General features: G+C 44.0%; 1 protein-coding gene across 2 annotated transcripts in view; it reads right to left on the minus strand.

Moving 5' to 3' along the window:
- The window catches only part of vac14 (VAC14 component of PIKFYVE complex), a 246,888-nt gene that overhangs the window by 50,248 nt on the left and 180,742 nt on the right, over positions 1 to 15,898 (minus strand). For both annotated transcript variants that reach the window (XM_033036030.1, XM_033036029.1), the window contains exons 16-17: positions 13,432 to 13,606; positions 11,586 to 11,704 (exon numbers count right to left, since the gene is read on the minus strand). In XM_033036030.1, the coding sequence (XP_032891921.1) occupies positions 11,586 to 11,704; positions 13,432 to 13,606 (294 nt within the window). The remainder of the gene's footprint in view (positions 1 to 11,585; positions 11,705 to 13,431; positions 13,607 to 15,898) is intronic.

Raw genomic sequence — 15,898 nt, forward strand, 5'->3', positions numbered from 1 at the left:
ACTCTGACTGGCATCAAAATTAAACATAATACCTACATCCTATGAATAAATAAAAAGTCTTTGGAAGATTATTAAGAGATTACTAGACCAAGTGGGACCCGCTGGGTTGCGGGGTGGGGGGGGGGGGGGGCGGCGGCCTGCAGCGTCACACACACACTAACCGCCCCCCACTTACACGGGGGGGGGGAGGGAGGGGGTGAGAGAGGTAGGGGGTGAGAGGGGGAGAGAGGTGGGGGGTGGGGAGAGTTGGGGGGAAGGGAGGGGAGAGGGGGAGGGGGAGGGAGGAGGGGAGGGTGGCAGAGGGGGGAGGGGGAGGGGAGAGAGGGGGGAGGGGGAGAGAGAGAGGGGGGGGGAGAGAAAGAGGAGGGGGGGAGAGAGAGGAGGGGGAAGGGACGACAGATGGCACAATGGGCTAAGTGTTCGGCTGGCAACCGGAAGGTAGCCGGTTCGAATCCCGCTTGGAGTGCATACTGTCGTTGTGTCCTTGGGCAAGACACTTCACCCACCTTTGCCTGTGTGTGAATGTGTGTGAGTGATTGGTGGTGGTCGGAGGGGCCGTAGGCGCAGATTGGCAGCCACGCTTCCGTCAGTCTGCCCCAGGGCAGCTGTGGCTACAGAAGTAGCTTACCACTACCGAGTGTGACTGAGGAGTGAATGAATAATGCGATGTAAAGCGCCTTGAGTATTAGAAAGGCGCTATATAAATCCCATCCATTAAGGGGGGAGAGGGAGGGGGAGAGAGGAGGGAGAGCGGGGATGGGAGGGAGGAGATGGGGGGAGGGGGAAGAGAGAGTGGAGGGGAGAGAGGTGGGGGGAGAGAGGGGAGGGAAGAGAGGGGAGGGGAGAGAGTGAGGAGAGGGAAAGGGGAGACAGAGGGAGAGGAGGAGGGGGAGACAGAGGGAGGGGGAGGGGGAAGGAGGGGGGGGAGAGGAGGAGGGGGGGGGGAGAGGAGGAGGGGAGCCGGGCTGCGAGCGGACTGCTGCGAGCGAGGTGACGTCACTCGCAGAGCATGAACACAACGTGCAGCCATTGTGACGTCATCGCGTCATCAGCCAAAGCCAGACGAATTTCTAAGTTATTTGAGATTTTTGAACATTTTGATTAATCTCGAGAAATAATGCATGAATTTGTCAGGTAAGGCGATTTTTGACTTCACGGGATAAATCTCTACGGGAATATGTAAAAATTTTACCATTAGAGCGTAGTTTTTAAAGCAGATGTGATTATACACCCACACACACACAACCAAGATCAGAGTTTTAATAGTTACTAGACCAAGAGGGACCCGTTGGGTCCGGTCCCCTCAACGCGCGGTTGCGGGGGGAGGGAGCAGCCTGCGGCATCACACACACATACTAACCAACCGCCCCCCCCCCACACACACACTAACCACCCCCCCCCCCCACACACACACTAACCACCTCCACACACAACCTCCCCCATTGATATTATATTAATATTATTAATTCACTCCTTTTATCCCATCCCCTGCCCTAACCACTCATGCATAGCCCCCAACTCGCAGACATGGCTAGATAGGGAGGGGGTGGAGAGAGAGGGACACAGAGGCACAGAGAGGGACACAGAGGCACAGAGACACAGAGAGGGACATAGAGGCACAGAGAGGAACACAGAGGCACAGAGAGGGACACAGAGGCACAGGGAGGGACACAAAGGCACAGAGAGAGGCACAGAGAGGAACACAGATGCACAGAGAGGGACACAGAGGCACAGAGCCACAGAGAGGGACGTAGAGGCACAGAGAGGAACACAGAGGCACAGAGAGGCACAGAGAGGGACACAGAGGCACAGAGAGGGACACAAAGGCACAGAGAGAGGCACAGAGAGGGACACAGAGGCACAGAGAGGGAGACAGGAGGAGGGGAGTGGGGAGCTGGCAGCGGGGTGGGTGTCAACCAAAGGATTGTGTGTTCAGCGGCTTCAATCCAGACCCGGGGGTGGGGGAGGGGGAAGGGGTCGTCACAGGGGAGGGCTTGTTCCCGAACGCAATACTCCGTTGTTTCAGGCTTCAGGGACAGGGCAGAGACAGTGAGAGGGGAGCTTGCTGCCTTTTGGAGCTGGGGTTTCCGATTTGCGGCGTCTTTTTGAGACAGGGAGAGGGCTGCGGGCAGACGTGGACTCGAGGGAGGCCGTGGGCAGGCGGGCAGTCATGGACCCGAGGATCCCGAGCACGGGGCGGATGGCCGGCCGAGCGGGGCCGACTGCGAGCAGGTGGGGCCACGGCGAACAAGCGGGACGAGTGGTGGGGCCACGGCGGGTGATAAAAGGATTGTGAGTCGAGGGGGGGGGGGGAGGTGATGTCAATCGCAGTGCGTGGAAAACAGTGCGGAGCAAACCCATTGTGACGTCATCAGCTCGTTTATTTTCAAAGATATTTCAGATTTGTGAACATTTTCATAAATAACTCGAGAAATAAAACATGAATGTTTCAGATGAGGCGATTTCCGAGTCCACGGGATAAATCTCTACAGGAATATGTAATTTCTTTACCGTTAGAGCATTGTTTTTTTTTTAGCAGTTGTGATTATACACACACACACACATCCAAGATCAGACTTTTAAGTATATATAATTAATAGATAAGATATTACATTTACCCTCAACTTTCTATGTTCTGCTGACCAGTCCCAGTAGATTCTTTCCTCAATTAGCTTCACAAACCTGACTGAATCTGAATCTTCCTCTCAATTTATTTAATGTAATTTGCAAAATGACTGCTGGCCTTATTGCAGCTTGGTTTACCAGTACCATAATCTTTGGAAGCTACACATTTAAAAGTTTAGATTATTTGTTCAGCCCATTCTACTAAGCCTACGCTTGATTTTTGTTCTCTTCTTTCCAAAAATGTGTAGGCATGCACTACCCCATATTTCTCTGAAGCCCTCATTGCTGTACATTCAATTTTCATTTCTAATCAGTTTTGAGACATTGCTGCCGATGGATAATCATTTGTATTAACAAAGATCGGACGCTGTGAACTGCCAACTACGTTTTTTCCCGGATGACCACAACTACATTTCCTATTGTAAGGCATTTTGTTGGCTGCCTGTTCAACGAGAGCCTACTTTCAGAACCTGTCCAATATCTCTCACGTTGATTACTTCTGTAATCAATACAAGACATATCAAGCCCGACATGCCTAAACAAACGCACACAGCTTTCTTTGATTAATCCATGCTTAATAATTTTATCTTGGGTTATGAGATCCTGTGTTAGAATAAAATGGGATTTGTGTAGGATTAGAGTAAATGGATGCTTGATAGCCAACTCGGACTTGGTCTCAAAACTCTATATTCCTGAACACCTCTGGGTACAATGGAATCATCAATCTCAGATTTACAATTAACTGACCTGACATCCAAAGTTTGTCAGTGGAAGAGCATTCCAATTTTATACCACCTGCTTAATGGAGAAGTACTGGATTTATTTCGCAAATTGTTTGACTGTAATCTTTTGGCCATGACCTTTCTTCCTAATTTCCCCAATCAGCAGAAATAATTGCCTTCAATCTACTGTATTGTTGCCCTTGATTCCATAAAAGTCAATCGGGTCAAACTCTAATATAAATTCTAGAAAATACACTTTTGTTTGTGTAATGTTTCCTGATTATTTCCGTTCTGGTAAATCTGCAAGTGTTCCCTCCAACGTTAATAAAAGCTTCCCAAGATGGGTGCCAGAATTGTTCACAGTCCCGCAGTTATGGTCTAACTCGGGCTTTGTATACTGAGCAATTCACAATAGTTATATTGATATATAAAAGCAATTTGCCATTCGTCTTTTTGAAAATTGCATGTATCTGTTTGCAACATTTTAATAATCAATGCATGAATGTCCAGATCCCTGGACATCATCTGCTGCCAGCTTTTCACCATGTAAAACCACTCTATTCTATTCTGTGGAAAACTATCCTGAACACAATCCTGGAATTCATTATATCAGACGTGGCTGTCTTTTTGCCCCAATTTTCCGGAAAGTTTTTGCATTTTACAATTTAACATTTCATAGCTGCAACTACAGAGATTCTATATAACCTTGTTACAATCTTAAATCCTTTTAAATATAATCTTCTCATCCTGCAATTGTTTTATTGCCAGCACTCTCTAATTACTTATAACCATATAACCATATAACAATTACAGCACGGAAACAGGCCATCTCGGCCCTACAAGTCCGCGCCGAACAATTTTTTTTCCCTTAGTCCCACCTGCCTGCACTCATACCATAACCCTCTATTCCCTTCTCATCCATATGCCTATCCAATTTATTCTTAAATGATACCAACGAACCTGCCACCACCACTTCCACTGGAAGCTCATTCCACACCGCTACCACTCTCTGGGTAAAGAAGTTCCCCCTCATGTTACCCCTAAACTTCTGTCCCTTAATTCTGAAATCATGTCCTCTTGTTTGAATCTTCCCTATTCTCAAAGGGAAAAGCTTGATCACATCAACTCTGTCTATCCCTCTCATCATTTTAAAGACCTCTATCAAGTCCCCCCTTAACCTTCTGCGCTCCAGAGAATAAAGACCTAACTTATTCAACCTATCTCTGTAACTTAGTTGTTGAAACCCAGGCAACATTCTAGTAAATCTCCTCTGTACTCTCTCTATTTTGTTGACATCCTTCCTATAATTGGGCGACCAAAATTGTACACCATACTCCAGATTTGGTCTCACCAATGCCTTGTACAATTTTAACATTACATCCCAGCTTCTATACTCAAATTCTACACTTGATTTTACCCTGATTCAGTGAGTTTGCTCACCTGATTATTTCCCCTTTCTTTGACTTAAACCTGGTAGTAGTCACTTTCCGTTTTTTTTTTGTTGCATGGCACCTTATCAATAGGCCTTCTGAAAATCTAAGTACATCACATCGATTAGCTCCCCTTCACCTTTGCTCCAAGCACAAACTTAAGCCGATTGGTAGACTTGTCAAGCTTAATTTCGATTTTATGAATACATGTTAATTCTACTTTTATTTTCTACTAGACCAAGTGCAGACCCGTTGGGTCTGTTTCCCTAACGGCATTTGCGGGTGGGTGGGGGGCTGCGGCATCACACTCACATTAACCACCCCCCAAACACACAGGTGGGGGGAGGGGAGGTGAGAAGAGGGGAGGGAGGGGAGAGGAGGAGGAGGAAATGGGACTGATTTGGGAGGGAAAGGAGAGCGGGGTAGGAGGTGAGAGAGGGGGATGGGGAGAGAGACGTGGGGGAGGGGGGGATGGGGAGGGAGGGGAGGATGGAGGGAGGGGGAGAGGGGTGGGGGGAGAGAGGGGAAGGAGTGGGGAGAGATGAGGGGGAAGGATGGAAGGGAAGAGGAAGAGTGGGGAGGGAGGAGGAGAGGGGTAGGGGGAGTGATGGAAGAGGGACAGAGGGGTAGGGGTGGGGGGAGAGAGGGAAGGGGGTGGGGTAGAGAGGGAAGGGGGTGGGGGAGAGAGGGAAGGGGGTGGGGGAGGGATGAGGAGAGGGAGAGGGGGAGAGGAGTGGGGAGGGAGGGAGGGAGGGTAGAGGGGTAGCGGGAGTGGTGGAAGAGGGACGGGGGAGTGGTGGAAGAGGAACAGAGGGGTAGGGGAAGGGGTCGGGGAGAGAGGGGAAGGGAAGGGAAGAGAGAGGGGTGGAGGAGGAAGAGGGGTGGGGTAAGAGGAGTTAAGTGGAAGAGTGGGGAGGGAGGGGTAGGGGGAGTGGTGGAAGAGGGACAGAGCGGTATGGGGGAAGGGGGCGGGGGGAGAGGGAAGGGGTGGGGTAGAGAGGGAAGGGGGTGGGGGAGAGAGGGATGGGTGGGAGAGGGAGAGGGGTGCGGAGAGGAAACATAGAAATTAAGTGCAGGAGTAGGCCATTCGGCCCTACGAGCCTGCACCACCATTCAATATGATCATGGCTGATCATCCAACTGATCATCCTGTACCTGCCTTCTCTCCATACCCCCTGATCCCTTTAGCCACAAGGGCCACATCTAACTCCCTCTTAAGTTCCGATTGGACATATGTGAACATTGGGCATTGTGACATCACACGATGGAACGTTCACCATTGGCTGGGGCTCCTGCAAAGGCATATGTAAATGGATCCATTCCGATTGGACATCTGTGAGCATCGGGCATTGTGACATCACACGATGGAACGTTCATCAGGGGCTGGGGCTGGTGCTGGTGCTGCTTCTATGGGTGAGAAGCCAGTTTATTTTTGAAATATTGGGGGGGGGGGGGGGATTTGATTAAAAACGTGTACTTAAACACGACGAAATGTAATGAGGAGCGGATACTTAGAAAGAAAAGCGAAATCTCTACCGAAATGGAAAAGATGTCGGCGATTCTGCGTCTGGTTTCGGAGTTGCAGGGAATCAAAGGAAGAAAGGCAGTCGACAGCCGTCCATGTAAATGGATCTATTCCGATTGGACATCTGCGAGTATTGGGCATTGTGACATCACACGATGGAACGAATCAAAAGGCAGAAAGGCAGCCGGACGGACGGCAGGCGACAGGCACAGACTTTTATATATTAGATAGAGATAGATAGATAGATATAGTTTACTATTCTACTACTATGACAAAATAATTCATAATCAAGCCAGATCTTGTTCTCCAAATGTGGAGCTTCCACTAATGCAGATCTCACTGAATTTTAGCCATATTTCTTTTCAATAGCTATTTTGATTCCACCTTTCTAGCTGGGATTTTAGGGCAGGCTAGGAAACAAGCCCAATATACTCCTGATCTTCATGGATAAACATGGTGACTGCAAGGCACTCATGTCAAGCTGCGGGGGTTTGGATATTAAAATAAGGGCAAATGGAATTGCAATCAGAACATTAGTAGGCCAAGCAGAAGATTTTTATTAATAAAGCTGAATATCACTGACTGAAGAAAATGTATTTCACTCATTAATAATTAGAATTCATAAATGATCGGACCAGTAACTGTCATAGAAGATCAAAGAGATTCTACATTTGCAAATGTATGATAAAAATACACTATCACTGAGAAATTAATACAGGGAGCTGCAGCAAATATGATTTAGTAACATAATCAATGACTAATATAAATTTACTTCTTATGGTTTGACAGGTAGAGATTTTAATGGCATACTTTATTGATAAATGATCTGCCGTTCACAGTTAATTTCAGCAACTCAGAAAGCTTACATTGATAAAAATATTATAACAAATGCTCAAAATAAATATCAAAATGATTTAAAAAATATACATTAAATTTGGTCAAGCTTAATTGTTAGCATGGAGAGGACAGGTTATTAGTGCAGAAAGTGAAAAGGAACAAATGGTTTATGTTCGGGTTAGTAAAATGCTACCAGTGAGCACCATGGGGATCAGGATCAGATAGATGACAGATTTAAAGGGAACACAATGGATTCAACTTCCCCAAAGACAGATGGGTGGGAAAGCCAGCTGTGAAAATGCCACACTTGTCTGCAAAAGGTTTGATGGGATTACGTGAGTGTTTCAGGTGGTAGACAGAGAAAATATGGGTTCTTGCATGGGAAGGAAGATTGTCTTTTAAAGACTGAAGCTAACAGACCCTGGGTGCACAGATGAGTTTGGTTCTGGTTCATGAGAAGTAGGGCCAAATGTTTGAGCACCGTGGGCAATTTGGAATGCAAATGTTATGTTGCACTTAATTGCACTGAGTTGATGTACAAAAATGTAATATATCCTGCTGAGATTTCTGAAGGCTTTATTGCGACCTCCATTAGACTATGTTTGGTTTTGTCTCTCTGTTTAAATGCCATACTTAGAATTAGCAATTCACTGGTCCAATTCCTCCAAAGGGTTGTCTTATGAAAAAAGATTGAGTTAGGTTGGTCCATTCTCGTTAGAAGAATGGAAGGTGCTCTCGATTAAGACACACAAGATCTTGAGGAGGATTAACAAGTTAAATACTGAGAAAACATTTCTCAGCATGGAGAATGTAGCATTTCGGGACAGTCCCACTGGGGAAATCGACTTGAGGTGCAGGTCATTATACTGAATAACAGAGAACACTCAGTAGGCCAAAAGACTCACTCCTGTTTCGATTTCTTATGTTATGTTAATTAGTCTAAAGACAAACATTTACATCAGGAGCTAGGGATATAGCTGAAACTCACAAAGTATCAACTACATTATGTGAATTCTTGACAGTTAGTAACATTTTCAATCTAGGTCATTTCAAGAATTAAATGTAGTTTTCAATATAGATTATTTCAAGAATCTATATTTGCAGTTTTCTTCAAAATCATAATTGCCCCAATTGGAATCAGAGTGAATTGGACTCAGATCTTCAACAGCTACGTAATTTTTAGAGGGAAACATAAAATATAGTTTTTTTTAAATCATACAATGTAAAGAACATGCCTTATTTCTCATTGCAGGCTGCCTTAGAAGACAGTGTTACGGCTTATTTTAGAAGTGCCGGCGTCACTACAGTGTTTAAATTGCTTCAAAGGGCAGTTAAAATCCAATCATGATAGTGTGCCAGTTCGAAGCTGGGAATTGCAACAAAGTAAGCCAAACTTTGCTTGTTTTTTCATTTTTACTGCCTTTCAGAATTTGTGAAATTTATAAATCTCATGTATAATTTATATTTTTCTGTATTGTCTGAGGCTGTGTGTCTGTGATGCTGGCTGTTGGCAGGATATTCATTGTATCTGTGCCTCACTATACTTGTGCATGAGACAATCAACTCAACTTAACCTGGCCCAAGACTCCATCACTTCGACTGATATCCGAGGCAATGTAAAATTTTTCAAAAAATAATTTCAGACTCTTTCAGACTAATTTCAGCTTCCATCCACTGAATCATAAGCCCAGCAATTCAACCGTTTCCTTAGCTACATACCTTCTTTGAGATGGGGCATTAGTCAAATTTGCAAAGCTATGGAATAAGCAACCACAGTGTGGCCTTTCCACATGCTCCATGTCAGTGTTTATCCCTTTGAAGGAAAACGTATTCCATTCTGAGGATTTTCCACTTGTCACACAATGATTTGCACATCACCTTATCAGCTACTTGCATTGCCATGAAAAAAAATCCACTTCAAACTAATAAATCTTTAAATGATATTATAAATAGAGCTCACTAATAGATGCAACTCGAAAAACTGCACAAGCTGTGCAATGCGAGATACGGCGAACAGAATACATACGATTCTTATTGCTCTACCGCAACAGTCATCAGCAACCTGTCAGGATTTATTTATTCCCCTACATCTCACCTCCTGGATTCCTCACCCATGTACCTCCTCTGAGCGTGCAAGCACTGAATAGTGTCCGACTATCTGGCCAAGAGTGGGGGGGAGGGTAGGGAAGCATCACAGCCATGGATTGTTCCCTGGAAGTCAGAACCCTGGAAACTGCTGGCCTGGGGCCTCAGCTCAATTGTAAACCACAGCAGTGTTAACTCACTACAGATAAGGGTTTAAGAAGGTTGCAGGTAAAAACTGTACAGTTCCAACCAACAGTAAGTGCGGCCAAAAATAAAAAGTAAGTGATTTGTCCAGAGCTAATAAATGTCTAAGTGAATAGAGTTGATGTATTACCAAAAGCTGGTTTTACCTATAAATGGAAAAAAGTAAAATGCTCATGCAGAGTTGGTGCCATTAATATTTTTTGTTTGGCCTTGCAGAGGAATCTGCAACAGATTATTCTGCCAATTCTGGTCTTGTTCAGCCTAGGGGCATGAGTACACGGATATGTACAATATGGACAATTTCAGGAACCAAGCCATGATTGAACTGCAGCAAATAATTCACAGTAGCTTAGTTGGCCATTGTAATTTACCTTTATTAGTGTCGTGGATAAACTCAAGACGTGGATAAGCTTTTTCCATTGAGAGTAGGGAAGATTCAAACAAGAGGACATGATTTGAGAATTAAGTGACAAAAGTTTAGGGGTAACATGAGGGGGAACCTCTTTACTCAGAGAGTGGTAGCTGGCTGGAATGAGCTTCCAGTGGAAGTGGCGGAGGCAGGTTCCATTTTATCATTTAAAAATAAATTGGATAGGTATATGGACGGGAAAGAAATGGAGGGGTATGGTCTGAGTGCAGGTGGATGGGACTAGGTGAGAGTAAGTGTTCGGCACGGATTAGAAGGGCTGAGATGGCCTGTTTCCGTGCTGTAATTGTTATATGGTTATATGGTTTAGAGGTTCGTGGCAGGAAAATCAGGGTGGGATAGGTGGGCATGTGAGAGAATAGTTTACAAATAAAATAAGTATGAGGACTAGTGGACTCGATAGCCCAAATAACCATCTTCTATGCTGCAGGGAGATATCACACACAGAAACCATTTCTTTATAATTCCGTTAAGTGCAGAAGAGAGAGGGATGGAGTCGGTATTTATGGGATACTAAGTACAAATATCAAGAGTCCTGGAAAATATTATATCTCCACCCCCATAAAGTCACAGACCAATGCCAATATTATCCATGCAAAGTGAACTGCAATTCAAAGAACCGAAGGCCAACCTTTGTCACACCAAACAGATCAGACCACATGAGCAGCTACTCTTTCGGGAGGGCTGCAACTTGAAGAAACCACACTACATCTAATAGAATTATCATCTATTGCAGCAATGATGTGAAGATCCCTTGTGCTCAATATTAAAGACAAGAACTGTATCTCATTACAAAAGTGTTTTTATGCCACTGCTGCATACAAGGAAAAGAAGTTTAATTTAAATCTTTCATGAAACACTCCCGTCCTGCAGCGCTCACATGGCTTTATAACAATGCCTCGTAATATCCTCCTCATCATGTCTTACAGTTTCTACTGTGTTATGGGTACTGTTACAGTGCATGGACTTCAGGGCACTGTAAAATGAGCACACAAGGAACTGCCTCCATATTATGTTTTTTTTTACCCTTGCATGCTTACAAACTGATCATGGAAGGGCTTAACATGTGAACACTGGTATATTTGTTCCCAGTTGCACAACCTGAAAGCCACAGCACTTAATTTAGCTCACAGGACAAGGGTGTGGGCATCATCCGCAGATACATCAATGTTGTAATCCAAATCACTTCAAACAAGGACACTTAAGCCAGTGTGTTGGTCAAGGGATTAGTGTTAGATTAGTATAAATGGAGATTTAATGGTCGGTGCAGATTGTGAGGCCTGTTTCAATGCTGTATGACCAGATACCACCTCAGTCAGATGTACAATACCAGAGCTGAACCACCCACAGAATCTGCGTGGATGGGATGACCAATTTATTCTCTGTTTTTGTTAGTTACGACTGGAGGAGCAAGAAGGATGAACACATACTTCACTGGGATTACTTTTGAAGTGTCATGGGAACTTGACAGTGTTCACTGAGAACAGTGCACACAAGGCCTTGGTTTAACATCTGCAGTTCTGCAGATGCAGTTCTTTCTTACACGGGCCTTGGTTTAACATCTCCTCCAGAGGTCTGATGGTACAGTTGACAAACTAGGCTGCAAAATCAATCATGCTTGAGGTTTCAACGTGCAAGTTTCTGACCCAAGGCTCGAGTCTTACCAACTGAGAGAAGCTCCAGGAAAACAAGCCAAGCTGTCAAGCTCACATGTTAAGATGAAAGGATACAATTTCTGGATGAGATCGTAGGCGTGCTTGTAGTTCTGTGTGAGGAAGCAGAGGGAGACTGTGGCGACAGGATTGTGACACCAGGAACGATACAAACTGCAGAACAGATTGCAGCTTTCCTGTAGATAACAAAATTTAAGGAAAATATAATTTTCAAAAATCAGCATACAAAACATGGCATCTGCAAGTTATAGCTTCAAACTGTGGTGCTCAGTGCACTAATTTAGAACCACTGTGAAGCCCTCTGGTCATAACATAAAAGGAACGTCGCTTTTAAACTGAATGTTAGAATACCATCTGTTGTGAAGATGGATCGCTGTTTGTAAATGGTCTTATTTTTAAGAAAATCAACCTTCTATGTATATCAAATTTATCCAATGGAGGTGTAAGGGGGAGGGTTGTGGAAATTAAATCTTAAAATATTCAAATTCTTACAGTAAGCTCTACTCTGGTTATCCAATGATCATCTCCAGAATAATGATGTAAGGAAGTCACATTTGAAGCTCCCAACACCCCCACACAAAGTATTGTCTCCAAACAATCTCTTAGACAACCTGAGATCTAGCAGAACATGTTTTCTTCCTGTCCTCCAAGTCATTTAAATCCAAATGCCGCAAAATACATGATCACACACCCTCCTCATTACTGCGTGCAACTGCATCAAATCTGGTGCTCAGCATTGTTTAGCTATCTTGAAGAAAGCATCAGTTAAGTGAGTCTTTGGCCAGGAGATTTGAGATAGTCAATTTCTTTAAATTGGAATTTGTTTAAGAAGGAACTGCAGATGCTGGAAAATCGAAGGTACACAAAAATGCTGGAGAAACTCAGCGGGTGCAGCAGCATCTATGGAGCGAAGGAGATAGGCAACGTTTCGGGCCGAAACCCTTCTTCAGACTGCTAAGTCTGAAGAAGGGTTTCGGCCCGAAACTTTGCCTATCTCCTTCTTTAAATTGGAATATTGAAGATTGAAATGATCTAATCGAGATAAAGCTGAGGGGGTTTGATAAAGGAAGTACATGAAACTCCTTTCTATTGATTGGTGAGTTAGTGAAAAGGGCACTAAATTAACAGTCACCGATTAAGAGAATAATTTTCTTCAAAATACAAAGTTGTGATGATAGAAAAGACAAGTAGGTAAATAATAAGAAATAAATATGGAGAAAGGTGAGTAACTGTTGAAAAGTCATAAGTAGAAGGGGCTGACTGGCCTCTCGGCAGTAGGTGGTTGGTTGGTAGGTAGAGCATATGCCCTCCCATTTCAATCTGGACCTAATACTACATAAAAATAAAAAATGCCGACAACCCATAGAGGGCCAGGCAGCATCTGTAGAAAGCAAAACAAAGTTAATGTTTCATTCGACCTGAAATATTGGGAATAAATTTAATTTCTCTTTTCACTGATGCTGATAGGTCTATTGAATGTTTCCAGTATTTTACATTTTTATTTCAAATTTCCAGTATCTGTAGTTTTTGTTTGGATTTTCATACATTTACTATTTTTCATTAACAAGAATCAGCAGATGGAATAGGAAGTGAAAGCTGAGGTCTTGAGATGCCGAAAGGCAAACTCAACTTGGAACCAGGCATTGCAAAGGAGAAATTGAGGAGGCAGTCAGTAAGGACGATGATGTTGAGAATAAGAAACAGGAAACAAAAAGCTGCCATTTTACTGTTACTTGCCAAGGTAAGATCAATGGAGTCATCCTAATCCGCGAAATGGAGCATTTTGCATTGTCCCGACTATAAGTCAGGAAGTAAAATACCTGCATCACTTGACATGAACCTACTGACCAAACCTTATCTACACAACTATGCCCAAACTGTGAGCCAAAGAGGTGGCCCTCACCGTTGTTCGCAGGTCCTTCAGCTGGTTTCGAAGCTGGAAGAGTTCAGTTGATGTTAAGAGAATGGAGTTCAGCGTTTGGACCATAGTTGAAGCAAATTTCAGGTCTTCTTCCCAAAGTAGGATTTCAGCCATGGAATGGAAGATGTTCTCGGCATTTAACAGGAGACACAGCTGTCTGGGGATTGAAAAGAAGCGCGGTGAAAATAGCTATCAGTACCACAAATAATTAAATTGACCCACTTAACATAATCAACTGGAATTTATGGAGCACTTTTAACACTCAATGCACTTCACATGACTAGTCAGAGACAACTTACCTTTGCCATTCATTTGACTTGGGATTAAATGCTTGGTCAGTGCTTGTGAGGGGATTTCCAGAGGAATTGGAGGAGACAAATGCACATAGTCAGAGGAACATACAGTGCATTCAGAACTTATTCAGACCCCTTCAATTTTTCCACATTTTGTTACGTTACAGCCTTATTCTAAACTGGATTGAATTCATTTTTTTTATCATCAATCTACACACAATACCCCATAACAAAAAAGCGAAAACAGGTGTTTAGAAAATGTTGCAAAGTAATTAAAAATAAATAACTGAAATATCACATTTACATAAGTATTCAGACCCTTTACTCAGTACTTTGTTGAGGCACTTTTGGCAGCGATTACAGCCTCAAGTCTTCTTGGGTATGACGCCACATGCTTGGCACACCTGTATTTGGGCAATTTCTCCCATTCTTCTCTGCAGATCCTCTCAGGCTCTGTCAGGTTGGATGGGGAGCGTCGATGCACAGCTATTTTCAGGTCCCCCCAGAGATGTTCAATTGGGTTCATGTCCGGGCTCTGGCTGGGCCACTCAAGGACATTCACAGACTTGTCACGAGGCCACTCCTGCATTGTCTTGGCTGTGTGCTAAGGGTTGTTGTCCTGTTGGAAGGTGAACCTCCACCCCAGTCTGAGGTCCAGAACGCTCTGGAGCAGGTTTTCATCAAGGATCTCCCTGTACTTTGCTCCATTCATCTTTCCCTCGATCCTGACTAGTCTCCTAGTTCCTGCCGCTAAAAAATATCCTCATAGCATGATGCTGCCACCACCATGCTTCACAGTAGGTATGGTATTGGCCAGGTGATGAGCGGTGCCTGGTTTCCTCCAGACGTGACACCTGGCATTCAGGCCAAAGAGTTCAATCTTGGTTTCATCAGACCAGAGAATCTTGTTTCTCATGATCTGAAAGTCCTTTAGGTGCCTTTTGGCAAACTCCATGTGCCTTTTACTGAGGAGTGGCTTCAGTCTGGCCACTCTACCATAAAGGCCTGATTGGTGGAGTGCTGCAGATTTAGTTGTCCTTGTGGAAGGTTCACCCACCTCCACAGAGGAACTCTGGAGCTCTGTCAGAGTGACCATCAGGTTCTTGGTCACCACCCTGACCAAGGCCCTTCTCCCTCGATTGCTCAGTTTGGCCGGGCGGCCAGCTCTATGAAGAGTCCTGGTGGTTCCAAAGTTCTTCCATTTAAGAATGACAAAGGCCACTGTGCTCTTCGGGACCTGCAATGCTGCAGAAATTGTTTTATACCCTTCCCCAGATCTGTGTCTTGACACAATCCTGTCTCGGAGGTCTACCGACAATTTTGAGTGTCATTGCAAATGATCTGAATACTTCTGTAAATGTGATATTTCAGTTATTTATTTTTAATTACTTTGGAAAAAATTCTAAATACCTGCTTTCGCTTCTTCATTCTGGGGTATTGTGTGTAGATTGATGATTTAAAAAAAAGAATTTAATCCATTATAAAATAAGGCTGTAACGTAACAAAATGTGGATGAAGTGAAGAGGTCTGAATACTTTCTGAATGCACTGTAGACTCTTTAGGAACATAGGCTGGAGTGGGTTTCAGATACTGGGTGGAGTGGAATGCTCCATAGAAAATGAGAACAACTTAATTAAGCAGTTCAGTATCTGCAATCCACCTGCAGAACAAACTAACGGTAGACACTGTTGCAATGATATGCACCTGTGAGTAAAGATGTAGATGAGGCAACAGGGAGTGCTGCAATCAACAGCTCCCTCCTGTCAGTGGTATATACCCTAACATACCATCCCCCAAAATACAGGAAGTGGGCCTATGGTGACATGCTGCCTGCTGTGTGAGCGCAATCGACTGAATTAACTGGAACGGGGAGAATAATTCATCAAAATATGCCTCATCTTAGTTTAGATTATTATTGTCACGTGTACCGAAGTACAGTGAAAAGCTTTTCCAGTCTATCCAGTCAAAGAAAAGGCTAAACATGAATTACAATCAAACCATCCACAGTGTACAGATAAAGGATAAAGGATATAATTAAGTTTCCCTGCAAAATGTTATAATACATGCTAAGAAATATTGGAAATATTATGGAACTACAACCTATTTTGCTAAGCTCTCTGTGGTGTTAAGGCACTTTCTCAGTCACCAGAGCCAAA

The sequence above is a fragment of the Amblyraja radiata genome, chromosome 17 (genome assembly GCF_010909765.2).
Source record: "Amblyraja radiata isolate CabotCenter1 chromosome 17, sAmbRad1.1.pri, whole genome shotgun sequence".
In the NCBI taxonomy this organism is placed as follows: Eukaryota; Metazoa; Chordata; class Chondrichthyes; order Rajiformes; family Rajidae; genus Amblyraja; species Amblyraja radiata.